At 37.8% G+C, this 26,617-nt stretch overlaps 7 protein-coding genes and 1 pseudogene across 10 annotated transcripts; 1 reads left to right on the top strand and 7 right to left on the bottom strand.

Moving 5' to 3' along the window:
• Positions 1–910: 910 nt before the first annotated feature.
• LOC104740414 (leucine-rich repeat receptor-like serine/threonine-protein kinase At1g17230) lies at positions 911–5,200 on the bottom strand. The gene is made up of 3 exons (XM_010460993.3): positions 1,715–5,200; positions 1,251–1,634; positions 911–1,159 (listed from the first exon to the last, which is right to left on the bottom strand). The coding sequence occupies exons 1-3, from the start codon at positions 4,629–4,631 to the stop codon at positions 1,134–1,136; spliced, it is 3,327 nt and encodes a 1,108-aa protein (XP_010459295.1). The 5' UTR covers positions 4,632–5,200; the 3' UTR covers positions 911–1,133.
• A 169-nt stretch (positions 5,201–5,369) lies between these two features.
• Positions 5,370–11,077, bottom strand: LOC104740413 (translation initiation factor IF-2, chloroplastic). The gene is made up of 12 exons (XM_010460992.3): positions 9,072–11,077; positions 8,942–8,974; positions 8,562–8,675; positions 8,240–8,389; positions 8,006–8,104; positions 7,854–7,916; positions 7,415–7,570; positions 7,246–7,311; positions 6,840–7,076; positions 6,462–6,737; positions 6,011–6,199; positions 5,370–5,890 (listed from the first exon to the last, which is right to left on the bottom strand). Exons 1-12 carry the CDS (start codon positions 10,617–10,619, stop codon positions 5,735–5,737), a joined length of 3,087 nt encoding a protein of 1,028 aa, XP_010459294.2. The 5' UTR covers positions 10,620–11,077; the 3' UTR covers positions 5,370–5,734.
• Positions 11,078–11,222: 145 nt separating this feature from the next.
• LOC104743352 (uncharacterized) lies at positions 11,223–15,880 on the top strand. Of its 4 annotated transcripts, none has more exons than XR_015579598.1 (8): positions 11,223–11,613; positions 11,828–11,993; positions 12,444–12,570; positions 12,864–13,210; positions 13,291–15,064; positions 15,162–15,412; positions 15,486–15,599; positions 15,720–15,880. XR_015579598.1 is itself a non-coding variant. In XM_087483524.1 (8 exons), the coding sequence occupies exons 1-7, from the start codon at positions 11,462–11,464 to the stop codon at positions 15,567–15,569; spliced, it is 2,889 nt and encodes a 962-aa protein (XP_087339650.1). In that variant the 5' UTR covers positions 11,223–11,461; the 3' UTR covers positions 15,570–15,599; positions 15,720–15,880. The 4 variants fall into 4 exon arrangements, 3 of the variants coding, with proteins under 3 accessions (XP_087339650.1, XP_087339649.1, XP_087339651.1); XM_087483524.1 differs by having other exon boundaries at positions 15,498–15,599; XM_087483523.1 differs by having other exon boundaries at positions 15,498–15,880.
• An 86-nt stretch (positions 15,881–15,966) lies between these two features.
• On the bottom strand, positions 15,967–17,664 carry LOC104740412 (CASP-like protein 2A1). Its single transcript, XM_010460991.3, has 3 exons — positions 17,361–17,664; positions 16,516–16,636; positions 15,967–16,430 (listed from the first exon to the last, which is right to left on the bottom strand). The coding sequence occupies exons 1-3, from the start codon at positions 17,576–17,578 to the stop codon at positions 16,155–16,157; spliced, it is 615 nt and encodes a 204-aa protein (XP_010459293.2). The 5' UTR covers positions 17,579–17,664; the 3' UTR covers positions 15,967–16,154.
• Positions 17,665–20,228: 2,564 nt separating this feature from the next.
• On the bottom strand, positions 20,229–21,469 carry LOC104740411 (glutathione S-transferase U26-like). Its single transcript, XM_010460990.3, has 2 exons — positions 21,054–21,469; positions 20,229–20,711 (listed from the first exon to the last, which is right to left on the bottom strand). Exons 1-2 carry the CDS (start codon positions 21,228–21,230, stop codon positions 20,367–20,369), a joined length of 522 nt encoding a protein of 173 aa, XP_010459292.2. The 5' UTR covers positions 21,231–21,469; the 3' UTR covers positions 20,229–20,366.
• A 604-nt stretch (positions 21,470–22,073) lies between these two features.
• On the bottom strand, positions 22,074–23,065 carry LOC104740410 (glutathione S-transferase U25). The gene is made up of 2 exons (XM_010460989.3): positions 22,645–23,065; positions 22,074–22,555 (listed from the first exon to the last, which is right to left on the bottom strand). Exons 1-2 carry the CDS (start codon positions 22,957–22,959, stop codon positions 22,211–22,213), a joined length of 660 nt encoding a protein of 219 aa, XP_010459291.1. The 5' UTR covers positions 22,960–23,065; the 3' UTR covers positions 22,074–22,210.
• Positions 23,066–24,697: 1,632 nt separating this feature from the next.
• Positions 24,698–25,405, bottom strand: LOC104743351 (uncharacterized). Its single transcript, XM_010464446.1, has one exon. It carries the CDS (start codon positions 25,403–25,405, stop codon positions 24,698–24,700), a length of 708 nt encoding a protein of 235 aa, XP_010462748.1.
• A 433-nt stretch (positions 25,406–25,838) lies between these two features.
• On the bottom strand, positions 25,839–26,602 carry LOC109128651 (protein RKD1-like; annotated as a pseudogene).
• Positions 26,603–26,617: the final 15 nt, after the last annotated feature.

Here is a 26,617-nt window from a genome sequence, read left to right as displayed (position 1 = left end):
GCTTACACACTCTAGACATGAGCAGACATATAAACATCATTTGAATTTTTTGAAGGAAAAAAAAGAAAAACAACTCCGGACCGATAGGAAAAATGTAAGAATTGATGCCGTGAGCTTCCCTCGCCGGCGAAACACTGATATAAAAAAAACCCCTAATTTAGTCGCTGTAGCTTTAAAACCCCATATCTGTTAAGAGGGGAAAGAGGCCCAATAGGCCCAAAAGAGAACCCACTAGTCGAATCAGAGAGATCGACAAAAAAAAAAAGAAAGGAAAAGAACATCATTAGTTAACGTAATTTAGTTAATCGTCGTGATCCATGTACGAGCGGAAGAGCATAGTGGCGCAGAGTCGAATTATACAGAGACGAGCGTGTTGTTGTTTCATTAAAGATGAGCATTTCGAAGTGAAGCTGTTCCTTGTTTTGAAATTAGGGTTCTTCTTTGCCAAAAATCCACCCATCTTTTGGGAATTTGATTTCGATTCCTATTGAAGAAAATTTGATGAATCACCCTCTTCTATATTTAATTTATATATATGCATATGGCTTCCCAGAGACCAATTTAATACAGAAGGAAGCCTGAACTTGGTCTTGTTTTAAAGCTCAATTCGGGGATTTTGCGCAACGAAACGATGGAGTGTATCATACTCATTTTTTTCTCAGTTTTATCCTATCGATACAGAAGATTTTGTTTTAGAAAGTAAAAAATATCAACACTTGACTTCGGTTTCAAGTTTATCTTTTTATTTCGTTTCTTGGGTTGCTCTTCTATTTTGTTGGAGAAGTAAGCTTGTTTATGTTCAATGTATGTCAACGAGAGTTTATCAGAGAGCCACGAAGGTTCTAGGAAGATACGTTTATGGATTTTTTTTCCCCCTCTGAATCCGTATTAAATTGAAACATAAGTGATCTGTAGAACTAATTATATTTTCCTTTAAGAAAGATCTTAGCGGCTTATCTGTTCTTGGACTCTGGTTTTCTTCTTTTGCAAAATAGATGCTTTACATGTTCTGCAATGTTTCTGAACAATGTGTTGGTTTATCTAATAACTGCAGATATCATTGTGAATTTGTGAATCAGAGAGTCAACATCCTATTTTCCACTGTTTGACTGAACTGGATTTTTTTGCTGACTTTAAGGTGATACAACAAAGTCAATACCTGCAGAACAGCAAGAAATGTTCATATGAGAATCAGAAAAATTGAATGAATGTTAGGACTTGCAGAGAAAAGTATGTGTGGGTACATTTACCTTTGGAGGAGTTTGCTTCGTCTAGAGGAGTTTCTGATGTAATTGACGAGGAAGAGAGACTAGTTGATCCCCGAGCTTCGATAATCATTGCCACAACTTCTCTCATCGTTGGTCTACTAGCCGGAGAATTGCTGGTGCAGAACAGTGCAATCTTTAGGACAAGAGACATCTCATGAACCGTTCTCTTATCATTTCTATCCAGCCTCGGATCAAACATTTCAATGGTTTGAACCATGTTACGGATTGATCTTCTAACCCAATTGACTAGATCCCCTCCTTGCTCCAGCGGTTGAACTGGGGGCTTTCCTGTTATTAGCTCCAAAAGCACTACTCCAAAGCTATAGATATCACATTTCTCTGTCACCTTCATCGTGTAAGCATATTCTGAAACAAAGCAAAACATCAATCAGATATGTGTCAGATTAGCTAGTGTGGGAGAAAGAATCCTGTGATGTTTTACTCACCTGGAGCGATGTATCCGTAAGAGCCTGCAACCGCTGACATGGACTTTGAGTAAGAGAGGTCAATCAACTTAGCCAGGCCAAAATCTCCAACATGAGCCTGGAACAGTTCATCAAGAAGAATGTTGTTCGATTTTATGTCGCGGTGAACTATTTGAGGTCTGCAATCATGATGGAGGTAACACAGACCCTCTGCAGCGCCGAGGGCGATTCTGTACCGAGCATTCCAATCCAACAAGCAGTTTTTCTCACCTCCTCGCTGTAGTTGTTCGCCGAGGCTTCCTTTTGACATGTACTCATACAAGAGAAGATTTGAGTTCTGGTGATAGCAGAAACCATATAGCTTCACAATATTCCTGTGTCTTATCTTTCCAAGTGTTGATATCTCAGCTCTGAAGCTATTATCAGAACTAGCTCCTTCGCCGCGAGAGTTTAGTTTCTTCACGGCTATCACCTCGCCATCTGACATTTCAGCTTTGTAGACCGTTCCACACGCTCCTTTCCCTAAAACCACGTCTTCGGAGAAGTTTCTGGTTGCATCCACAAGGCCTTGATATGTGAAACCTTTTTTAGGGAAATAGTAGCTGTCCATGACATCCGGTTTTGTTTGATCCTCAAGAGAAACAAAGGCTGGTTCTCGCCGCTTTATGGCCCAACAGATACCAAGGAAAGTGATAAGAAAAACCGAGCCGATCACAAGACAAGTGATTGTCAAGATCTTTTGCCTTTTCGAACCGTTCATTAACCAATTTATCTTCGAATCAGAATTTGGGGCAAGTGGTTGGCAGTGGGTTCTCTGAGAGTTACACAAACCGTGGTTTCCAGCAAAGTTCGATGAATCCATCCGCTGAAACACTGCTGTGTCTGGTACTGTTCCTAACAAGTTATTGTTTGAGATATTGCAGATGAGGAGGCTCATGAGATTCCCGATTGATGCAGGGATCTCACCTGAAAGCTTGTTGTCGTTGAGGTAAAGTATCTCCAACATTTGTAGATTTCCTAAACTGTCTGGAATCATACCTGAGAGATAATTGTGACTAATGTTGAGGGAGATTTGCAGAGAGGTTAACTTTCCAAGCTCCACTGGAATGTTTCCAGACAAGAGATTGCCTCCTAGTTGTAACTCCATGAGCCGAGTAAGATCTCCAACGCTATGAGGAATTTCTCCGGTCAATCTATTATCAGACAATTTCAAAATCTCTAAATTGACCAACTGACCAAGCTCTTCTGCTATGTACCCGGAAAACTTGTTGCCACTAAGGTCAAGCCTCTGGATAGTGACACAACTCCCCAACTCTTTAGGGATGTGACCAGTGAGCTGATTGGAGGAGATGTTTAAGCCAACAATCTTTGTGAGACTCCCAATCTCTGAAGGAATTTCACCAGTAAAATTGTTGTTAGCAAGACGCAGTCTTTCTAAATTCTTCAGCTTTCCCAGGTCTGCAGATATATTCCCTGATAACCAGTTTTGGTGAAGCTCTAATGCAGTAAGGTTCTGAAGATTAAATAATTCAACGGGAAGGCTTCCTGTTAGCTGGTTATCGCCTAACATTAGCTTTGTCAGTGACTTGCAGGTTTTCAGATCACGAGGGATGTTTCCTGATAACTTGTTTGAACCAAGACTCAGAAGTATTAGCTTCTGAAATCTGCAGAAGTGGGCGGGAATTGAACCAGACAGAGAATTGGCAGACATATCAAGAACAGAAAAATTGCTATAGAAACCGATTAGAGGAGGAATCGTCCCTTCAAGCTGGTTGTCAAAAAGTTGCAAATCCACAAGGTAAGTTAGGAACTGAAGCTCTTGTGGGATAGTACCGTTTAGTCTATTGATAGACAAGTCTAGCTTCTCCAACAGTGTCAATTCCCCAAGCTCCCTAGGAATTGGACCTCCAAGGATGTTCTCAAAAAGATGAAGTAATCGGAGATTCAGGATCTGACCGAACTCTATCGGGATGAAACCTGTTAACTGATTCTCGGAAAAATCTATCTCAACTGCATTTGTCAAGTTGCCTATTTCACGAGGTATCTCTCCGGTTAACTGGTTTGTGTAAAGGTACAGCCTTTTCATCTTTGTGAGCTTCCCAATATCTCTTGGAATTGATCCTGTGAAGTAGTTTTCGTGGAGCGCAAGCACCTCCAGACTGGTGATGTTTCCTACTGAAGGAGGTATCTCGCTGGATAGACGGTTTTGCCAGAGTATCAAATCAGTAAGATTGCGAAGCTTCTCGAGCTGCTTAGGAAGAGAACCTTCAAGAAGATTCTCTGCTAGTCCAAGTACCTTTAGGCTCTCGCATCCGCTGATTTCAGACGGAATCACACCCGAAAACGTGTTCCGCCCTGCCCTAATGACCCGCAGCTGTCTCAATTTCCCCATGGAAGGAGGGATTACACCGGTGAGATTGTTGCTATAGATCACAAGCTCTTGGAGCGAACTCAAACTACCAATTTGTCTAGGGATCGAACCGAAAAGATAATTCTCGCATAGATACAGCTTCATAAGAGTGATGATCATGGTTAGCTGAATTGGTATTACTCCGTGGAACCTATTTGTGCAGAGATCAAGAACTTCTAGGCTTCGACAGAGAGATAAATCTCGAGGGATCGGACCAGAGATGAAGTTGGTGGAAACATTCAGTTTTCTCAAACCATTAAGCTTGCATATGAGAGGAGATAGTGTACCTGAAAGATTCATCCCATTTAGATCAACAGAACTTACAGTTCTGAGACTGGTACACGCGATTCCGGTCCAGTTGCAGGGATTTGAATCCAACGGATTCCACCTTGCCAGATAGCCATTGGAGTCGTTAAGAAGAGCTTTAAACTCCAGAAGAACACGCCCTTCCTCGTTTAAGGATCTCACAAAGATGAAAGAGAAAGAACAGAGAACCACTATTGCCAGGAAACAGATACTTCCTCTCATGTTTTTACAAGTTAGCTTTGGTAAGAACACAGAGTGATCTCCGAAAACATCAGGAAGAAACGAAAAGAAACGTCGATTTGGGGGGGCAGTCACGGAATGGTTTTGGCTACGAGGACAAAAAAAGATTAGATTGAGATTGAGAAAATTACAGACTGGCTTTGATTGATCAAGAAAGACTATCTGCAAAACACTTTGGAAAGGTTTCTGTTTTCTCTGTCTCTTCAAGAAGTCAACTCTGTTTTAATTCTCTTTGTCGACGACATCGTCTCTTTCTCCGATTTGGTTCACCATATTTTTGAGCTGCTAGTGGTTTCAAATCACGTGATGGTGATCTGGTTTTGTCGTACAAATCCATTGAATAAAAATGTAGGGATCCTTTTTAGTGTTTCTCTGGGTTGTCAATCGAAGAAAACAGAGGATCTTGGTTGTTGTGACGGTGAGGATTTGATGAAGACGACACGTGAAAAAGGATGATTCAGGACAATGATCTTTTTAAGTGCACCTGTTTGCTTTTTTTGTTTTAATTTCTTGGTGATGGGTGAGAAGAGAGCGTTGGAGTCTGTGAACTCATCATTTCTATCGTTGACCGTTAAAGCCACTTCACATATACACACAAGTGGGGAAGTTATTGCTGTCTTTTTCGCGCCCATCTCTTGTCTGTTAAATTTCCACTACACCAATGTTCTCCCACTTTCTCATTTTAGGAAATGAATTTTCAGAAATATGATTTTTGTGAACTTATTTTTATAATTTTATAATTTTATAAAAACTTTTCCAATTGAGGCGTATAATCCTTTTATAAACCGTTGCGTGAAACCCAAAAATTATAAAACAAGATATATGAATTTATTATAGACAAAATAAATAAAGGATATTATTTTGTGACTTTTTTCAAGATAAATATTGTTTCATTTGAATCTTCCTTTTTTTTCCTACATCAATCAACCACATGTAGAAACATTTGCCATGTACAATATGAGACCATACAAACAATGTACCAACCAAACTCTTGTGACCCAAATCTTACCCTGAGGGTCTGATTTTGTTGTTTGCTTGAGTTTCTTTGATGACTTTAGTCTTTTGAAGCAAAACCAGGATCACAATTAGACTCCAGCCTCTTCAATCGCGGCAGACATTGAAGCCGATGCTTCTTCTAGCGTTCGCCTCTTTTGAACTGCGTTAAAGGCCTCGATGATATCTCCTTCAATCCAATCATCGTAGTCATCCATACCAATACCACATTCTAATCCAGCACCCACCTAGAAAATCATAATGAGCGTGAGAGGTTTATACTGATCAAGTAAGAAAGTCTAAAAAAAACAGGATTTGGTTTGGATTTGAACATATCTCAGCATGTAAGATAGAAGTTGATAGTTTACCTCTTTCACGTTTTCTTTAACTCGTTTAAGAGAATCAAGGACACCGACATGGACAGTTTTACCCTTCCGGAGTACCCTGATGCCACAATCTTTGACAAATTTCCCTTCATTCACCATACACCCAGCCACACGACCACTACCACTGCTGAAAGTAGCCCGAACTTCTGCTGAGCCAATCGGGATTTGTTCCTATCAACAGCAACAGACATCCTCAGTTTTCGAAAAATCCAATAAGGCACATCAACTGAGACCAAAACCTATGTTTTATGATAATCCATGACATGACACAGAGATTTACTTTTCAGGCTATTGAACCATAAAATAATTCCAGTTGTTATGCCTACTCATGTGGAAGGAACAGATATTTCATCGTGTGTAACTCTAAAGAGGCTTGTTATCAGATAAGGCAACAAAAAAACGCTTCCGAATTGCTTAAGAAATCAATGCTAACCTCAACAGACTCAAGAAGTCCTTCCATTGCGTTTCGCACATCATCAATAAGCTCATAGATAACTCTGTATAGTCGGATTTCAACACCTTTGTTTTCTGCAGCTTTTTTAACAGAACCAGACGCTTTGACATTAAATCCAAAAATGATGGCTTCACTCGCTGATGCTAGATCAACATCACTGTTGCTGACGTCCCCTGTCGCTTGTAGCAAGAATTTTAAGGTGACATTCTCCTGAGGGAGGACTTGCAGGGCTTGTCTGACGGCTTCAATGGATCCCTAGTTGTCACATTGACGATTTGCATCAGCATAAATTAGAAGAGACCACAGAAACCAAAGTGTTTAAGAAGATGAGCGGATGAAACCAAATAGACCCTTTACCTGTACATCGACCTTCAAGATGATATTAAGCTGATGCAAATCTAAGCCTGACATCTTTTTCGCTGATACAGCAGAAGCTAAGGAGGAAAGCGTGACCTTTCCATCCCCAGCCTTTGCAGATATTCTTTCATCTCTTAGTGATATTGCACGTGCCTCTGCCATCTCACGCGCCATATCAAGGGAAGAGACAATCTCAAATTCGTCACCAGCAATTGGGACATTATTTAAGCCAATCACCTGCAAAATGTAATTTAGATTCTCAAATTAGATATCTAAATCAATCCACACATGAGAACATAGTATCAAAATTGTGTCACCAAGAAAATAAACATGAAATTGCATAGAGTATTTCCATTAGTGAGTGTGCAGTGACGTTTAACTTAGGTTAGATTATGAAACTACAAACCTGTGCAGGTATGGAGGGCCCAGCTTCATCAACTCGTTCCCCGCTGTGATCAAATAAAGCTCGTACCTAACACACAAAAACAGAGCAAAACCAAAGTAGGTAAGTTCCTAGCCATTTTATAACATCTGCACAATGCGGCTTCAGGAGAAAACTAAAATTTTGGGTAGACCTTTCCGAAAGCTTCTCCGCAAACAACAACATCCCCTCTTTTCAAAGTGCCCTTCTGAACAATGAATGTCGCAAATGGTCCTTTTGCTTTATCAAGTCCAGCCTCGATAACAATGCCCTTGGCATTTCTGTGTGGATTTGCTTTCAACTCTTGTAGCTGTAACAGCCAAAATAGGGTCAGTCCACAAGCAAAAGCTAATGAGAAGCAAAAGCAGAGACTAAGAGAAAATATATGAATTAATCCCATATGTAAGTGTTATTAGTCTATATTCCTCCTTAAAACAAAATTTTGGGTCCACTTTGGAGCAAGTATGTAAGTAATTTCGTAGCCACTATGTAGCTTACAAGAAGAAGTCAAAATTAAGCTTCATTATGGATCTAGCAAAAAGAGACGGAAAAATCAAGCAAACTTGTTATCATGGGTTTTATAGCAAACTAACCTCTGCAACAAGCATGACAGTTTCCAACAGATCATCTATATGCTCCCCTTTCAACGCACTGATCTGTTAAGGACAAATATAGAGCATGATATGAGAACCTATGGAACATGTGGAACCTGAAACATATATGTGATGAAAGTATGTATTTCAACCTGAACCATTGGAACATCACCACCCCAGTCTTCAGGCATCAAACCAATTGAAGAAAGCTCTTGCATCACTCTCTCTGGACTTGCTCCTTCCTTATCTATCTGGAACAGGAAATGAATCAGACTGAGAGAAATTACATATTCACAAGGTAAAGAAGAATTAACAAAACAAAAACAGTACTCAGCAATCTTTCTATTCGTAGATAGAAGAATACATGTGCTACATGAATCTAATACCTTATTTATAGCTATGACTATTGGTACAGCAGCAGCCTTTGCGTGAGCTATTGCTTCACTTGTTTGAGGACGAATTCCATCATCAGCAGCAACCACAATGATTGCAATGTCAGTGACTCGTGCCCCTCGAGCTCTCATAGCACCAAATGCCTAGATGAGCACATAAAAGTCAGATGAGCAAAACTATGGTATGCCTAACACGAGATGTGAGATAGTCAAGAACATGCTACATGGAAAAATAGAAGCTCAGGAAGTATAATCAATGAAAATTCAGCATCAGAAACGAACAAGTGAAGATTCAATTGCAAGAAAAAGGATCTACCTCATGTCCAGGGGTATCAAGGAAAACGCAGGACTGCAACTTTCCATCAACAGGGACCGACACCTTATAGGCACCAATTCCTTGTGTAATTCCCCCTGCTTCTGAAGCAGCAACCTACAGATATCCAGCAAAGCGAGATTAGCTGAAAATGCTATGTAGCACTAACCTAGGCAGTAAGCAAAATGAACTAACACAAATAGTATTTCAGAAACAAAGCAGAAATATGTACTCCTGAGCTAAAGACGAGTTGTATCCTCAACACATTAATCTCCATTAGCCATGCTTTAGAATTGATAAAGAATTTAAGAAGCCACAATGAAAGTTTTTGATAAATAAAAAGGCAAATCCATGTTACGTCGGATATCTAGTCTCATCCATACCTTGCTTTTTCTGATATAATCCAGAAGAGTAGTCTGCAAAATAGGTAACAAATGCCATTAGGACTCTACATATCTTTTATGGGCGAGTAGGATATGAGAGAAAAAAAACAGTAGTGCAAACTGTGCCTACCTTTCCATGGTCCACATGACCCATTATCGTTATGACAGGAGGCCTGTCCTCTAACTTGTCCAAATCTTCTTCATCAAAAGTTTGCCTTTTCTTTGCCATCTCTTCTACTTTAACTGAATCAGCATCAAGGACCTCAACATCGTAATCTCTACAAATCATCTTCACCATCTCGCGGTCCAAGGTCTGCACACCATCAGGTCTAATCCCTTTTGAATATAGATACCCAAGGATGTCACCTTCGCCGATGGCTAGGTTGTAAGCTAAATCCTCGATGGACATGCCTTCTTCCTCTACCTCTAAGATTTCAGCTTTGACAGGTGCTGCGTCTTTTGCAGCCTGGATTCTCACAGCCTTCCTACTAGCTTTACTCCATTTTCTCCCTTTTCTACCTGATCGAGAAATGGATGTATCTTCGTCGCCGTCATCTTCAGCAACAACTCTTCGTCTTGGACTAGCTGGTGCATTTTTTTTATTACGGTGCTCAACTCTGAACTTGTTAGAGGGAGGACCCTTTCCAGGCTTAGTAGGAGCTAACACAGCCTGAGAGGCCACAGGATCAACACCTTTTTTCTTGGAAGCAAATTTGTCGACCAAAATAGGCTTCCTTTCTTTACTTTTAACGCTAGAATCAACTTCTTGAGAAACCAAAGGCTTTGCTGCCATACCAAGATCTTTTAAGATGGGTGATTTCTTTACAGGTGGCTTAACGGGTGACGGAGCTACCATAGGCTTCCCTTGTAACATTGGCTGGGGTCTTACAGGAGGTTGAGGTCTAGAAGGTGGCTGAGGTGGTGCCAATTGAGTGCCTGCTTTGGCATTAACCTCTTCCTCCTCTTCTTTCGTTCTAGGTTCAATTTTAGGTGACTGCTTAACAACTTTTTGCACAGCAGCAACAGCATCGCCCTTACGCCACACACTCTTCATAGTTTTCGTCTTCTTTGTAGCTGCAGCACTCGCATAGCTACCATTTCTCGAGTTACTACTGTTGGCACTAGGCTGTGACGGTTTAACAGCCTCACCACCTTCTTTATAACCTGGTTTAGGAATTTCCAATTTCTCAGCTTGATCTAACACATCACCAAGAGACTCAATAACCTTATTCCTCTCTTCCTGCACATCGAACTTACCCCCATTGGATAAATCCTTACTCCAAGGAGCAGTATTCACCCCCAAACCTCTTTCAACCCTTGGCACAGGGGGTTTCAACACAGGTTTAGGATTCTGCTTCAGCACAACCTCACTATCATCCCCACCATCTATACTCCCTCTAAACGAGTTAGAATCTATAGAAACTGATCTGTTGTTTTGCTCAGCAATGAAGTCAGCAGTAGTAGAAGTAGTAGTAGTAGTAGTTGAAGACGAAACTGAATATCTACAGAGCCATTTCTTAGTACCTTTAACACTTCTCCTTGACAAAGAAACCCTTTTAACTAATGCATATGACGCATCCGAAGAAGTCGATCCTGAAACACTTGCACAAGCACCACCTAGACTAACCAGAGAAGCTAGCGATGGCATTGTGCCGACGAGAACAAGCATCGACGGCATCTCCAATAAAACCCAGAAAACGAAAAAAAACAAAGCAATAGAGCAAATTCAGAGACTTTCTTATCTCATTCCAGTTTTCCAACGAATTTTCGAACCAGAAATAACACAAAAAAGCTACAAAATCCGAAAGAAATTGGGGCTATAAATTCATCAAATCCGTAATCATCAAGCTGAATTGAGAATATGATGAGCAATTTAGAGAGATGGTGAGAGAAAAAGAGAGAGCGGATGAAGAAGAAGAAGAAGAAGAAGAAGAAGAAGATAAGTGGAGGAAGAAGAAGCGGAGATAACTTTGAACTTGAGAGCTTTGTTTGTGTGTGGGTGTGGGTGTGGCTGCTTCTCTGCCTGAATTTTTTCGCGGATTTCCGATAAGGCCAATTTTTTACAAATAACAAATAAATGATTATTTTTACTCTAATAAACCATTTTATCCACACAAAAAAAAAAAAAAAAAAAAACTCAATTTACTTTCTTGTCTGAAAATAAACTATGATATTGGGCTCAACAGAAAAGCCCATTTATAAATGAAACCCGTCTCCGTGATTGGCACACGTGACAAAATATATTAGCCGTAAATGGTATAGAGAGGGCAAATTCGTCACCGAAACAACCAAAGATAAAATTAAAAAATTCTAATATTATTATCAGTAAAGAAAGAGCATTTAATATTAAAATTAAATAAATATAGATTCGATAAAGGAGAGAGAGAGAGAGAGAGAGTTTTGAGATTTGAGATTTTCTCTCTCTTTACCTTTTACTCTGTTGTTGAAAGTGAAGAAGCCCCGACCGATATAAGAGAGAGAGAGAGAGAGTGTGTGTCGTTGAGTTGACGAAGGGAGAGGATGAAGGAAGAGGATGTGAGTTCGCAGAACGTAAACCCTAGGAGTAATCGGAACAGTGTTGCCTCAGCTTCTGCTTCCGCCTCTGCTACTCCCGTTGATAGGTTCCGACGTCGTGCTAGATCGCCTTCTCCTCCTCTCACTGCTGCTGCTAGGTAACGCAGATCGAGTTTCACTAGTGCGAAATTTATGAGTTTTTTTTAATTCGTTTTGTTGAATTTGAGCCGATACGAGAGATATATATATATATATCTAGGGTTTCGCTTGTTTGAGATTTGCATCTTAATTTTGCTAGCAATGCTTTCAAAAAATTTCAAAGTTTTGATTTTTGGGTATTGGACGATTTGATTTCAATTCAAGCATTAACAGCTCTGCAGGTGCATCATCTCCTGCTGTTCTGGTTAACGCTGGCAGTGTGGACTGGTCAGGTCATGGGCTGGCTTTATCAGGTCGTTCCTGTAGAACTTGGGATAGAGGAGATTTACTTCGACGTCTTGCCACTTTCAAGCCTTCAAATTGGCTTGGGAAGCCCAAAGTATGACTCTTTTCTTTTTCTCCTTATATTCACTTTCAGTTGCTAATTCATTTCTCCACACTCAGATAAACTAGATTTTCTTTGGCAAAGCGGTAGTGCATATCCCACCTAATTCTTAAGTTCAATTCTCCTTATCTAGTTGATATAGTGATGGGAATTTTTCTTTGGAATGAATGCAAATAAACCTGGCATATAGCCTCCTGTAGTTGGTTTTGGCTCAAACAGATTTGGTATAGTTGATCCGACAGTATATCTAATGGGGCTTTATGTTGAGAAGTTAATCCTAGTAACTTAGGTTGCTTCATTTGTCTGGTTTTATACTTAATCGTCTTTCTCTGTTTTGGATTGGTTCTTTCTATCTCCTTTGGTATCTGTTGCAAGTTTCAGCTGGTGGAAAGAAATGTTGTTTGATTAATGCTGTGTCCTGCCATGTTATTCCTTTGTTTGCAGACAGCTAGTTCTTTGGCTTGTGCTCAGAAAGGTTGGGTTAGTGTTGATCTGGACAAAATTCAATGTGAATACTGTGGGTCTACTCTACATTACTCTCCTCCACAAGATTCGTTGAATCATCCTGAAGGTCAATTCTTGTTCCTGTAACTAAACTGATCGTCTTTTTCTATCTAACTCTCGGCCCCGAGGTGTTGTGGGGATAATTTAAGTCTTCGTCTTTCACTTGTACTGTATCAAAAAAGAGAAAATCTCTCAAACCCTTTCTGGGCATCTTCAGAGCCAAGAGTTTTGATCAATAACCAACATATACCAATGAAAAGAATTTTGTGTTTGCTCTTAAGCAAGAAAAATCAGTAGGCATGAATCAGCTTTTTTATATGGTCCTCACATTTGATATTCCTTATTCATATTTGATAACAGCTGATAACATCGGAGAAGAATTCTCCAACCAGCTTGCTGCTGCACATGAGAGCTCTTGTCCATGGGTAGGACAAAGTTGTGCAGAAAGCTTAGTTCAGTTTCCTCCAACTCCTCCATCAGCCTTGATTGGAGGTTACAAGGATCGTTGTGATGGGCTCCTACAGTTCTATTCTCTACCAATTGTCTCGCCATCTGCGATTGACCAGATGCGTGCTTCAAGACGACCACAAATTGACCGCCTTTTGGCACATCCTCAAGTCTATGCCAATGATGATCTCAGTTTCAGAATGGATAATATCTCAGCTGCAGAAACGTCCAAAGAAGTGGCTCTCAGTAATTACTATCGCGTAAGAACTCAGTAAAATGTGCTCTTAAGCTTACTAGCAATAAACTACCATTGTTTCTTATTTTAATTTTTATCTTACAGGCTCAAAAGCTGATAAGCCTATGTGGATGGGAGCCTAGATGGCTTCCAAATATCCAAGATTGTGAAGAACATTCGGCCCAGTCAGCTAGAAATGGGTGCCCTTCTGGCGCAGCTAGAAATCAAAGTCGTCTACAAGATCCTGGTCCAAGCAGGAAACAGTTTTCGGCTTCATCCCGAAAAGCCTCTGGAAATTATGAAGTTTTGGGTCCAGAATATAAATCGGAATCCAGATTACCCTTACTGGATTGTAGTTTATGTGGTGTAACCATCAGGATTTGGGATTTCATGACCACTTCTCGCCCGGTTCCGTTTGCCGCTATTAATGCCAATCTTCCTGAAACGAGCAAGAAAATGGGAGTGACACGTGGCATTAGTGCAACAAGTGGGATAAATGGATGGTTTGCTTATGAGGGCATGGAACAGCAGCAAAATGAAGATGTTGACGAGGCTGAAACTTCAGTTAAGAGAAGATTAGTATCAAATGTAGGTCTGAACTTATATCAAACTGCAGCTGGTGCATCATCCTCTGCACAACTGAACATGTCCGTGACGCGCGATAATTACCAATTTAGTGATAGAGGAAAGGAAGTGTTGTGGAGGCAGCCTTCAGGAAGTGAGGTTGGTGATCGTGCTGCTTCATATGAATCACGAGGGCCTAGTACTCGTAAACGGAGTCTGGATGATGGTGGAAGCACGGTTGATAGGCCTTATCTACGGATACAACATGCAGACAGTGTTGAAGGGACTGTTGTTGACCGTGACGGTGATGAGGTTAATGATGATTCAGCAGGGCCTTCAAAGCGTACCCGAGGCTCTTATGTCCATGAAGCTTATCCTCCCTTGTATGGGCGAGACTTATCAGTAGGGGGGCCAAGTCACTCACTGGATACTGAAAACGAGAGGGAAGTAAATAGAAGTGACCCATTTAGTGAAGGAAATGAACAAGCTATGGCTTTCCCAGGTACTAGAGACTCCACGCGGGCTTCCTCTGTCATTGCAATGGATACAATTTGCCACAGTGCCAATGATGATTCTATGGAAAGTGTGGAAAACCATCCAGCGGACTTTGATGATATAAATTATCCCTCTGTGGCGACAGCTCAAAGTGCGGATCTCAATGATCCTTCGGAACTGAATTTCAGCAATCAAGCTCAGCAGAGTGCTTGCTTCCAACCAGCTCCTGCTCGGTTTAATGCTGAACCAGGCATTAGCAGCATAAATGACGGTGAGGAAGTACTGAACACAGAGACTGTCACTGCCCAGGGAAGGGATGGACCAAGTTTAGGTGTCAGTGGGGGTAGTGTCGGAATGGGTGCAAGTCACGAGGCAGAAATCCACGGAGCTGATGTTTCAGTCCATAGGGGAGATAGCGTTGTTGGAGACATGGAACCAGTTGCAGAGGTCATAGAGAATCTAGGACAAAGCGGTGAATTTGCACCAGAGCAAGGCCTTACTGATGATTTTGTTCCTGAAGAAATGGATCGAGAAGGTAGGCTTGGGGATAGTCAAGATAGGGTGTCTCAATCAATTGTAAGGGCGGACAGTGGCTCTAAAATTGTTGATTCATTGAAGGCTGAATCTGTTGAAAGTGGTGAAAAGATGAGTAACATAAATGTGTTGATCACCGACGACAGTGTTCATCCATCTTTGTCTTGCAATGCGATCATGTGTTCTGGTTACGAAGCATCTAAAGAAGAAGTGACCCAGACGTGGGAGTCCCCGCTCAATGCTGGCTTTGCACTCCCCGGATCAAGTTACACTGCGAATGACCAAGGTCTGTAGATTTCTTCCTGTGGTTTATAAAGTCCAAACTTCATCACGTAAAAATAGTGTAAAAATGATAGAATAAGCATATGCTGTTTCATTTTCAGGGCCTCCAAACGGAGACAGCAATGATGAAATTGTGGAATTTGATCCAATAAAGTATCATAACTGTTACTGCCCGTGGGTTAATGAAAATGTGGCTGCTGCTGGATGTAGCAGCAACAGTTCAGGTTCTTCGGGTTTTGCTGAGGCGGTTTGTGGGTGGCAACTAACTCTTGATGCCCTTGATTCGTTCCAGTCGCTTGAAAATCCTCAAAACCAGACAATGGAATCAGAATCAGCTGCATCTCTGTGCAAGGTTTGCGTCAACTTGCATCTCCGTTACTTAATTTTCTTCCTTCGTTTGATGATCTAACACTAATACTAATTAGTTTTGCTTGTAGGATGACCATCGAACTCCTTCCCAGAAGCTCTTGAAACGCCAATCTTTTATCAGCAGCCATGGGAAAAAGTAAGATTATTTACTTGCGAATAAAAACAAAAAGGTACAATTGCAAATTTTCTTGATTTCAGACAGAAATTGATATATATTGGTGTGGTGAAGCATATAAGCTTGCACAACACTTGGTTAGGGGGCTCTTTAGCTTGTGTTTCCTTTTTCGCAGGACAAATAAAGAAGTTTCTATAGTCTCTCGGATCTACAAACTTTTGTATTTCTTTGAAGTTAAAGTAAAAGTTTGTGTAGTAACTGTTAAAAGACGCGTAAACAAAGGTGACAGTATTGAATCTAGTTTGATAATCTTATATTGACTTTTTGTCCTGTTTAGTCCTGAATTCTACGACTTTAGTTGGGTTTTAATCAATTTTCAAGACAATGTGTGCATGGAACCGTTGTGTTAAGGATCATTAGTCTCCCATAAGTTTGTGTGATTCTTATGATTCGTACCTTTTATATAAACATTACAACCCAGTCGTAACATCAATACAAGCACAATAGAAAAGGTGGTCCAAACACAAAAGCATTCTTTCTCTTGACCCAAGTTAAAAAGACAGCTTGTGAAACTTGACTAATTAGATGTATTTGTAAAGCAAATGAAGGATCAACTTCCGAAGACAGCGACTTCGATGTTCTTGTCGGAGTCAACAATGGAGGGAGGGTCAAAGCGAGTGAAGAGCTTATAGGAGGAGATTAAAGAGAGAACAACGTAGAAGCAAACCACGAAGAAAGTGATTATAACAGAAGCAGTGGCTTTATGGCAGAAACTGCCATAAGAGCTACATGCATCACTCCAAGTAATGGCTGCGTCTCCATTGTAAGCTAAGTATAGAACTTCCGCGGACACAGCTCCAGCAGCAAGAACCAGATATGTCAGAAGCTGAGACAATTAAATATTGAAAATTTAATATCAGTAATAAGGGGGATCATTTTGTTGATGATTAACCGAATGTTCTATACTAAACCTGATCGAGACAAAAGAAGGTCCAAACACGAGGCATGGTTGAAGAAGAACGAGGCATCGCTGCGATGGCTGCTGATAGAAGAGAGTAGCCCGCACATATTCCGTTTGCATGCACCAAGTACCTAATTTTATAATGACATTTTTACCATTACCGATATTAATAAATAAAACATTATTTAACATTATTTACTTTTGAATAATGATGCATTAGTTGTAAAACAGTTTTTTACTTTTGAATATAATTTAATATTATTTTCAAAAAAATAAATAAATAAAACATTATTTCAGCCATAATAGCACTCTTAATCAAACCCTATACGGCTATATCTATGCTAACTTCGATAACAACAAATGTAGCTTAACTAGAACGTGTCAACGCCTAGCATTTTGGGGCCCTAGACGAAATTAAAAAAGGAAAAAAAAATCTCCATTTTGTAATTCATCAGAGCCGCATGTTTCATGATAAGAGTGAAACAAAATTGGGACCAAATTAAGATGAATGACAAGTTTGAAACCAAAGATTACCGATCATAATCAATCTAGTAAAACAAAAAAAAATCAAATTAGAAATGGCTCTACGTGTCTTCATAGTTAACACAACTGTTGAGGGAAATATTGGAACTCCAGTTACAAATTTTGGGTAAAATATGTATAAACATAGATATATACATCAGTTTCTTGAAACTACAACCTTTTTTGGATTTCATGTAAAACTTCGGTAAACCATCTCACAACACACAAACCCTAATTATATATAGTATGCGAGGAGATGTGACTCTGAACCTTAGAGATGAAAGATTATTACAATTATTTGCATAACTACATATGTATGGATAAGATACGTACCTAAAAGCTGTGAGATTGGAGTAAGATATAGAACCGAACTCATTGTCTTCGGAGTCCTTAAGCATGACAACAAGCGCCGCAACACAAAGCCCCACTGGAGCTAACCGGAGCATTGTTTCGGCGGTTCGCATTCCGGGACCAACCTCCTCCCACTTTTCCGTCGCACCGCCACCGGAACCGCCGTGGTTAGCCTTGTCATGATCGTTACTCTTCTCCATTTTGATCTTCTCAATTTTATTTGTCTCTTTTTGTGGTTCCTGAGGAAAAATGTGGTTATAACAAGTGGTGATGATTTTAATGTGTGACATTAAATAAAAGGAAGTGTTGGATCGATAGGTTGGTGAATGCATTTAATTTCGATATTCATGACGCTTCTCACACTTCCCTAGAAGAAAACATTTAAAGGCTTCGAAATTGATAAGTACTCCACTAAAACTGCAAAACAAAATAGATCACTCCACTACAATGTATTTTATTTAACAGAAAAAAAAAAAATCGATTTGTCTAAGAAAATAATTTTTATAAAGAAAAATAAACAAATCAGGAGCTCATTCTACTCATTTTAATCTAATTAAGTACATTTTTATCTTTAATAAAATTGGAAAATCAATTACTCACTCGTGGACATGTTTATTTTATTCGCTTCTCACGGTTTTTTCACATCCTTTGTTTCAGTTCAATCTAAAGAACACTGTATTTTTAAACATATATATATATAACAACATTGTATATATTGATAACTTAATGTATTTATTTTTCGACGTTGCATAAGAAATCATATTTTTTCAGTACGGGCTCATGCTCAAGTTAAAAAACCGGTTACCATCTCAAATCGCAATCAAAGAACCCTAGCTTTGAATTTGAAGAAAATATTTTGCAAGACTACTTCGTCTTCGTGTATATATTTTCAAATAAGTAAACTGTGTTTATAGGATACTAGGATACACAAATTTTGGAGCTAATTCAATCTCGTGATCGAGAATAGATCCAGAATAAAGTTTGTTTCTTCGTGGCGTAGATAATAAATGTATAGAGTAATAGTGTGGCTACGCACGTTTCCTCATAATAGTATGGTTACCGGATTAGTTGGTTTAATAAAAGCAACTAATTCTAAATTTGTATCCCCACTACTGACTATTTTTGGTGGATCAAATGAATGCTACTGCAAATTTTGATAAGCATAAGAATTAGGCACCTCTAAATTTTTACCTTTGTGAATCAAGAATCTAAATAAATATTATGAAATATATATTGAATATTACGAGATAGTAGCTTTGAATCAAAATGCTTTTGTTTACGGTAAGGTAATCGAAATCTATCTTGCTTTTGAAAATGTCTCGTGAATTAATTATTCATTTTAACTAGTTTTTTCTTAATCCATTTATAGTTATTCGTTCTTTTTTTTTCTTGCAAGTTGCAACCATGACCTGACCTCTAATGTTTTTTAAAAAGTTGGGGTGTATCCAATCGAACTTCTATAATGATTTATATATGCTCAAATGGTATAAGAGAAAATACATTTATTGATTAATTATAAAAACTAGAAAATACTATGGTTTATTTCTTGTATAATAAATGTACCTACTCTTTATTAAAAGATCTACAGTTATATTTTAACAAAAAAAAAAAAACCAAAAATCCAAAGTTATTCGAATGGGGGTTGTTAATACTGTATAGTGCATATTTTCAAATCTTATATTATAAGTATTAGCATTGGTTGAAGGATAAGCTGGAGTGATTTGTTTAATTTGATATTTTTGGATATATATATAGGGTACAATGATTACAAAACATCTAAAACCTTAAAAAATCTTAACAAGGACAATATATATATGGTATCTACTTGACGATGTACTCTTTTTATGCAGGGAAAGTGTAGATTCCATTGTTTTCAAAACAATCATTTTTATATCGTCGAGATCTTCCGTGCTGTGCTCCGCTGAGTAACGTCATTCAAATTCAGGTTATTAATTAGTGACCGATGAGGTGGGATATTTTACTTAATTACAAAATTCAATCGTCTTTGTAAAACAATATAGGAGACTTTTTTCCTAATTTACCCTCTAATAATAATAGCGCAGATATTATTAATAATCAGTTTGATAATGATAGGATGGGAGACATCTTATATCAACGTTATGTTAAAGTCTTTTGTAAGTGTTGAAACTTGAAACAACCTAACATATATTTTACGCAAGAAAAAAGGAACACAAATAGTATTTTGGAAGTAGTAATATTGTATTTCATTAAGTGGAAGTGGACACATATATACTTCACAAAAATAAATAAATTTTAGTTTGACCATGTATTTTTGTTTGCTTAATGTAAAATTTAAACTGACTCGCAATCTCCTTCAAATATCAGGTTTAAACTTAAAACCAAAAAGAAAAGAAGAATATATGTGCCCACTTAATGAAAATATTGTTCTTAGTTTTGTGGCTAACCTAACCAGAGATAAATAATTTTATAATATGTAATACGGTTGTCACATCATTATTATTCGAATTTAATTCAGAAGCTCGACAGTTAATTGATAGATTAGTCAGTTAAGTATTACTGGTTGGATTTATTGTAAATTACATATTCCATTATAAACAACAAAATTAGTCAGTTAATCATTAAGGCCATACTACATAGAGACATTATATTGTAAATGGAAAATGATCAATTGTGGACTATGTGATCATGTCGATGCTGATGTTGATATAATTGATAGAAAAAATATACTATATCAAAATACAAAAGTCTCATCGTATTATTTAGGAAAGAATATAACAAATACTCTAATTGAATGTTTTAGGTTGCATTGTTATATTTTTTTTAATACTATTTTTCTTGTTGTTTAGTTTAATTGTATTAAAAAAAAAATAGTACAGTAAACATTTTTATTACGGTTTCAACAAAACAACAAGAAAAAGAAAACTACAAATCTTACAGAAAACACAGAAACATTACATACAGTCTTCTTGATACCCAACCATATTTTTGGTATACAACATTAAAAGATCACTCTCCTCCAAATTTCTTCCTCAGGACATAAACGTACTCAATGATCCTGTCAGAATCAGCTAATGCGTTAACCACACTCTCTCTCTCCAGACACCTCTTGGTCCACGTAGTCAATTTCGGAAACTCTTTTTGGATACTGAAATCACCAAATTTCTCCATGGCCTTGAACCAGCTGTAATATCCCATTAATGCAATGTCCATGTATCCGAACACTTCACCACCATAGTAAGGCTTGTCTCCGAGCTCTGTTTCAAGTGTCTTGAAATGTTCCAACAGTTCCTTCTTCACTGCAGCATGTTCTTCGCCCACTGTTGCCCATATCTTCCATGATGGGTCGTAAAACTGAACCAAATCAAAATCACCAAAGTCAATATTGTTCAAAAACGAGCATTTTGATAATTTTTGGAACTCGATTTAATGTTTTCGTTTGTGTGTGTGTTTCTTTCTTCCTAAACGAATTTAAAACCTTAAAGACCTAATGTTTTATGTTTTTGGCGTTAATTTGCATGTTAGGAGTATTTAACCGAGAAATATGATAATTGTTGTTTTTCATTTTTCCATTTTCTACCATTTATGCGATATCAACTATGATAACGTCAAAAAGGCCCAACAAAACATCATCTAAAACACTAAAATTATGGGATCACAGTTAATAAAAGTACATAAAATTAATTAATTAATAACCTTTCTGTCGATGAAATCAGCCCAGAATCTCGCTTGAGACTTGTGGTAAGGATCAGAGGGAAGGATCGGGTATGTATCGGACCAAACCTCATCGATGTACTCAAGCTGAATAAGAGACTCACAGATGGGTTTACCTTTGTGGATGAGAACCGGAATCTTCTTGTGGATAGGGTTCATCTCGAGGAGCAAAGGAGTCTTAACTCAAGGATCAGTTTCCTTGTACTCATACTCCACTCCTTTCTCAGCCAAAGCCATCTTTGTCCTCATCCCGAACATGCTTGGCCAGTAATCAAGAAGAATCACTTCGTCCGCCATTTTTTTTTTTTTTTTTTTTGAAGATCCGGTTTAGCTTTGATCAATTGATATTTTTCAACTGTTTGTGTAGTGTTTGTTGAAATGTAGATGCGTATATTTAAGAGGTCGAGGGTTTTTGGGGATTTTTCAAGGTAGTAACCACGTCCACGTAACATGACTTAGTTTTTTTTTTTTTTTTTTTTTTGTATCAAAAATAAATATTGTTTTCTTATAAATTAATATTATTCACGCCTGTCCCATAATTTTAAATCTTTCAATTTTTTTAATATCATAAAGAAAATAAAAAGAATATCTAATCTAGATACTCTTAGTAAAATAATATTTTTATTAAAAATAAAAATGTATGAAATAAGATAGAAACGGTCTCTCTCATTTGACAAACTCTTTTGCCATGAGTTTTTATTTAGTTGACAAACTGATTTTTAATGATTTAGGGATTTATTTACCCATTTAAATTTACAAATATAAAATACCTGCTAATGATTAAGTTTATAAGCTAGATAGAAAGCCCATTTAACATTGGACCTAACGTATTCGGTTCGCAATATTAAAAAGGATCCAGTCCGTTTGTTTCCCCCTTTGTTTAAAAAAAAAGGACCGGATTAGTTTGGTACTGTTTTAATTCGATATGGAAGACTTTCTCATGACAATGGGTGAGATCGCAAAAACTAACCACCATTGGAAGTTTGAAACAAATGCAAAATATTAGGCATGCGGAATGTGTCATGTGTGTATTATTTTGAAACACCTTTAGATTTTCGAAAAAAAAAAAGAGCAGAGCAAAAACAGCAAACACAAAAGAGAAACGTAGAAACATTACAGAGTAGAATCAAAAGATCTCTCTACTCGATCCCAAAATGTTTCTTTAGCTCAGGAACGAACTTAATGATCTTCTCCGAATCAGGAAGAGACTTGGCCACACTCTCTCTCTCCACACACCTTTTACCCCAAGCTATCAGTTTTGGGCACTCTGCTTCAATGCTGAAATTCCCAAACTTCTCATACGCCCCAAACCAGCTGTAAAACCCAATGAGAGCTATGTCCACGTAACCGAACGTCTCACCTCCAAAGTAAATCTTGTCTCCAAGCTCAGACTCTAGTGTCTTTAGTATCTCGATGAACTCCTTCTTCCCTGCCTCTTGCTCTTCTCCTTTCGCTCCCCAAGTCAACCTCGCCGAAGCATACACCTAAAATCACATATTATATACCAAAACATTAATGTCGATGTCTTGCTTTAATAATAAGGTTATTTTTTTGGAAGCTAGATTGATTTTACCTTCTTGTCGATGTAATCTCCCCAAAACTTGGCCTGAGCTCTCTGGTAAGGATCAGAAGGAAGGAGTGGGTTTATCCCGGGCCAAACTTCGTCGATGTATTCGACTTGGATGAGAGATTCACAGACCGGTTTACCATTGTGGATGAGAACCGGGATTTTATTATGAACCGGATTCATCTCGAGGAGAATCGGGCTTTTGTTCCATAGATCTTGTTCTCTGTAATCGAACTTGACATTTTTCTCCTCTAGAGCAATCCTCGTCCTCATTCCGAACATACTCGGCCAGAAATCAAGAAGAATCACCTCGTCCGCCATTGTTGTCGTTGTTGATATTAAGCTCACTGAGATATTTTTGTTTTGTTTTTTTTTGTGTCTTAAGCATATGGTGAAGAGAAGAAGGTTTTATAGAGGAGAAACATTAACTACAAAACGAAATCGCATTTTGCTTGCTGGTAAAGTCAGAAATACATCAACTTTTCCCATTACACTAATATCTAAAATTAATAAATCACGTTAAAGTAGTTTATTTAATACGAAGGGAATATACTTTTCACTAATCATTTTTTTTCATGAGCTTTTCAGCTTAAGATATTCGTTTAGTTTCATTATTGTTTCGTGTTATTGAATGTGAGTGCATGTATCAAGGGGGTTTGTAATTGGTATTGTAATTTTGTGTGATTAGTATGATAAAATTTCATGTTTTTTTTTTCTTGTTTTCTTAAGTTCATATCATTCCAGTAATTCAAATATTTATATTTATCAGACATGTTAACATTTACGGGAATTTTTTTAAATCAAATGCTTCTTTTTTTCTTTGGGGCAAACAAATCACTGCTTACGTCATCATACTTGATACACACACATTTTTGATACAAACTAATCAAATGCTTACCGAGTATAAAGTATAAGCTAAATTCATTTTTTGGAGAGGTGCAAGTCGTTGACCTACTCAATTTATTAATGTGTTTTCGATTCATTTACATTGACCACAGGATTTACAGAGTTGAATTGATTATGTCACTGCTTTCGTCATCCTACTTTTGAGTTTTGAGTTTGGACGGTGGGTTTTCAAATGTATTCCTTGCCAAATTTGTATTGGTGTTAGTTTGATACCAAAAAACAAATTTGTATTGGTTACCTTTTTTTTATTCTCGGGCCTCTGTTACTTACTTTTAAGGATGCCAACAACAACAAAGATAAAACGATCAAATTTTAGCTGTCTAAAACATACTCAAATTGATCTATTATACATCTGTTATCATATGTCTCTGGCATCCATTTCCCACTATTCTCATTTTTTTTAATTTCTTTTGTGGATCTACAAAGAACAAAGTGATAAAAGAAACAAGCAGATCAAACTGAAAAGAAAAAATGATATGCAAATTAAGTAAACAATAAAAATGGTGTAGAATCGGTTTGCAGTAAATAATAACTAGCTACTAAATTTTAACCAATTTTTCCAATACTTAAAATGATGAAACGAAGAACCAAACACTATCCAATGATTTTTAGATGTGTTCGGTTAAAAAGTTCTCAGTTAGGTTTAGTTTTCAATTAGTTTGTTTCGTTCTTATATTTCCTGCAAACGGTAAAATAATAGACCATATTGATATCCACTTTATTGCATACAAATGTTTATATATTTCATCATTCAACTCAGTCCATTCTATATCACATACTATTGTATATTAATTACATTGCATACTATATATTCCGCTCTCTACTCTAATATATAGGGGTTAGCATACGAAAAAGTTAGTCCAGTACTATCGGATATACAGCAGAGTATTGGATAACCATTCAAAGCCAAGGATTAACATACATAAATAGGCTAGAGGTGTAAATTTGAGTACTCCCGAGTAGTTGCAGGTAAATTTGAGTAAATTAAATAGTCTTATTATGATTAACACAACATTCTCCAAATTTATATAAGCAAAAAAAAACAAAAAAAAAGAAGTAGAATTTAAAAAGAAAAGGGATTTGTATAAACTGTAGAAAACAAATCTTCGTAATAATTTGTATTTTCATACTCGAACTGCTTCTTCAATCTGATTCATAATTGATATGATCGAGGCTCTAGAAGAAGAAGATCCAACCACACTTCTAAAGCACACCCTCGAGAATAGCCATTACTTTTGGAAGAAGTTACTTGAGCAACATAGGGGATTAATTTGTACATCGCATATAAAACCTCGTGGTCGCTCATTCCTGCTTCCCGCAAGAAATTAATCAAGTCTAGTCTGCTCCCACACTCGTCTCCATTGATGAACTCGTCGGCAAACGATAAAGTCGTGAATGACGAGTGATGATCTTGGTCGAAGATCCTCGCATTGACTCTGACTGTGCCCGCATCTTCTGGTTCAGGATCGTGTTTGATTTTGTGTCCACGCGAGACTTGAACATCCTCTAAAGTTTGAGGCTCATCGTAAAAAATAAGATCCAACGTCACTTGTAAAGCACACCCCGGAGAATACCCATCACTTTCTGAAGAAGTTATTTTAGCAACATAGCGAACTAAGTGATGCATGGCATGTGCAATATCGTAGTCGCTGATCCCTGAAAGGTTTAAGAAATAATCCAAGTCCAGTTTGCTTTGACACTCGTTGCGTTCACCGTTGATGAATTCGTCAACGGACGACTTTCTCGTGCATGTCAAGATTTCGTCGTCTCCTCCGAAGATCCTTGCATTGACTCTAACTGTGCCCTCATCTTCTGGTTCAGGATCGTGTTTGATTTCGTGTTCGAAAACCCCCGTGAACATGATTATAAAGTAACAATAATAATTCTGGTGGTTTCTGTTTTTGCTTTCTCTCTTTGTTGTTGTGGTCACCCGAGAAGAAATTGAATCGATGATGTAAGGGTTTAGAGTGAATGAACTCATATACAGTATTTATAGCAGAGACCTTTGTCGGTTCCTAAATTTTTTTGGGATTTTTGAGATAACATTTTCCAATTTTTTTTGTCAAGTCCATTACGATTTCCATATTAGCTCTTCTTCCTTTACTGATTTTGATAATTTCCTTTTCCTTAAAGGTGAATTTCTATTATTACTTATGGAAAATTTAGAAGCAATATATAATTTGAGTTTTTTAATTTAACATATTCGTGATTGAAGAACTAACTAGTGTAGAACATATGCTACTACTACTTAAGTAATAATGAGTCAAAATCGTTTTGCAATTAGAGTCCAAAACACTACAGTACTACACGTTACACAACACATAAACAAATAGAACCATCATTTTCTCTTACCTCGTCTTTGACGATCATCCAACATCAACATCAACATCAACATCTCTTCTTCAAAAGAGTTAAACCAATGTTAAGTTCTTTAGCCGCTTGAGTTATGGGCATGTAGAAGTACAATGAGATGATTTCTTTCGACAATGTCTTCGAAACAGAACAGCTAGAAACACATTCTTCTCTGCATCTCCTCTTCTTGGTGGAGATGGTTTCACTCTTTTTCCATGAAACAGAACCGTACCCACTAAGTAAATCTGCTAAAACAGAACGACAAGAATGAGAAGTGCACACATAAAATCCATGAGAACAAAACATAATTAAGTGCAACATGTACTGATATATGCATACCGTCAAGAGATACGATGGATATAGGATCAAGATCAGGCAAAGTCAGAAAGGTTGAGGCGCAGAAGGAAGACAATCATGTAAAGCCAGAAAGCTTGAGGCAGAAGGAGGAAGTTCTTCTTCTAAGCCGAAGAAAAGATTCGCTAAGTCGCTGCATTAAGAACACACAACAATTAAAACATGGATCAAGAACTACTAGCTAGAAACACGTTTAAAAACACTCATGCATGATGAGTGAATTAAATTTACCTTTGATGAGAGTAAAGTGATGAGGGGTTTAGAAATGAAAATGAATGATCTTCTTTGCCAAATACTTGATCATACTCCAATTTGCAAAACGATTTCATCATCATTAAGTGGTTTGTGATCACTAATCAACGGGAGA

The sequence above is a fragment of the Camelina sativa genome, chromosome 14 (genome assembly GCF_030686135.1).
Source record: "Camelina sativa cultivar CO46 ecotype springtype chromosome 14, ASM3068613v1".
In the NCBI taxonomy this organism is placed as follows: Eukaryota; Viridiplantae; Streptophyta; class Magnoliopsida; order Brassicales; family Brassicaceae; genus Camelina; species Camelina sativa.
The sequence above is the reverse complement of the archived record's forward strand: the minus strand, read 5'-3'. Positions and strand labels throughout refer to the sequence as shown.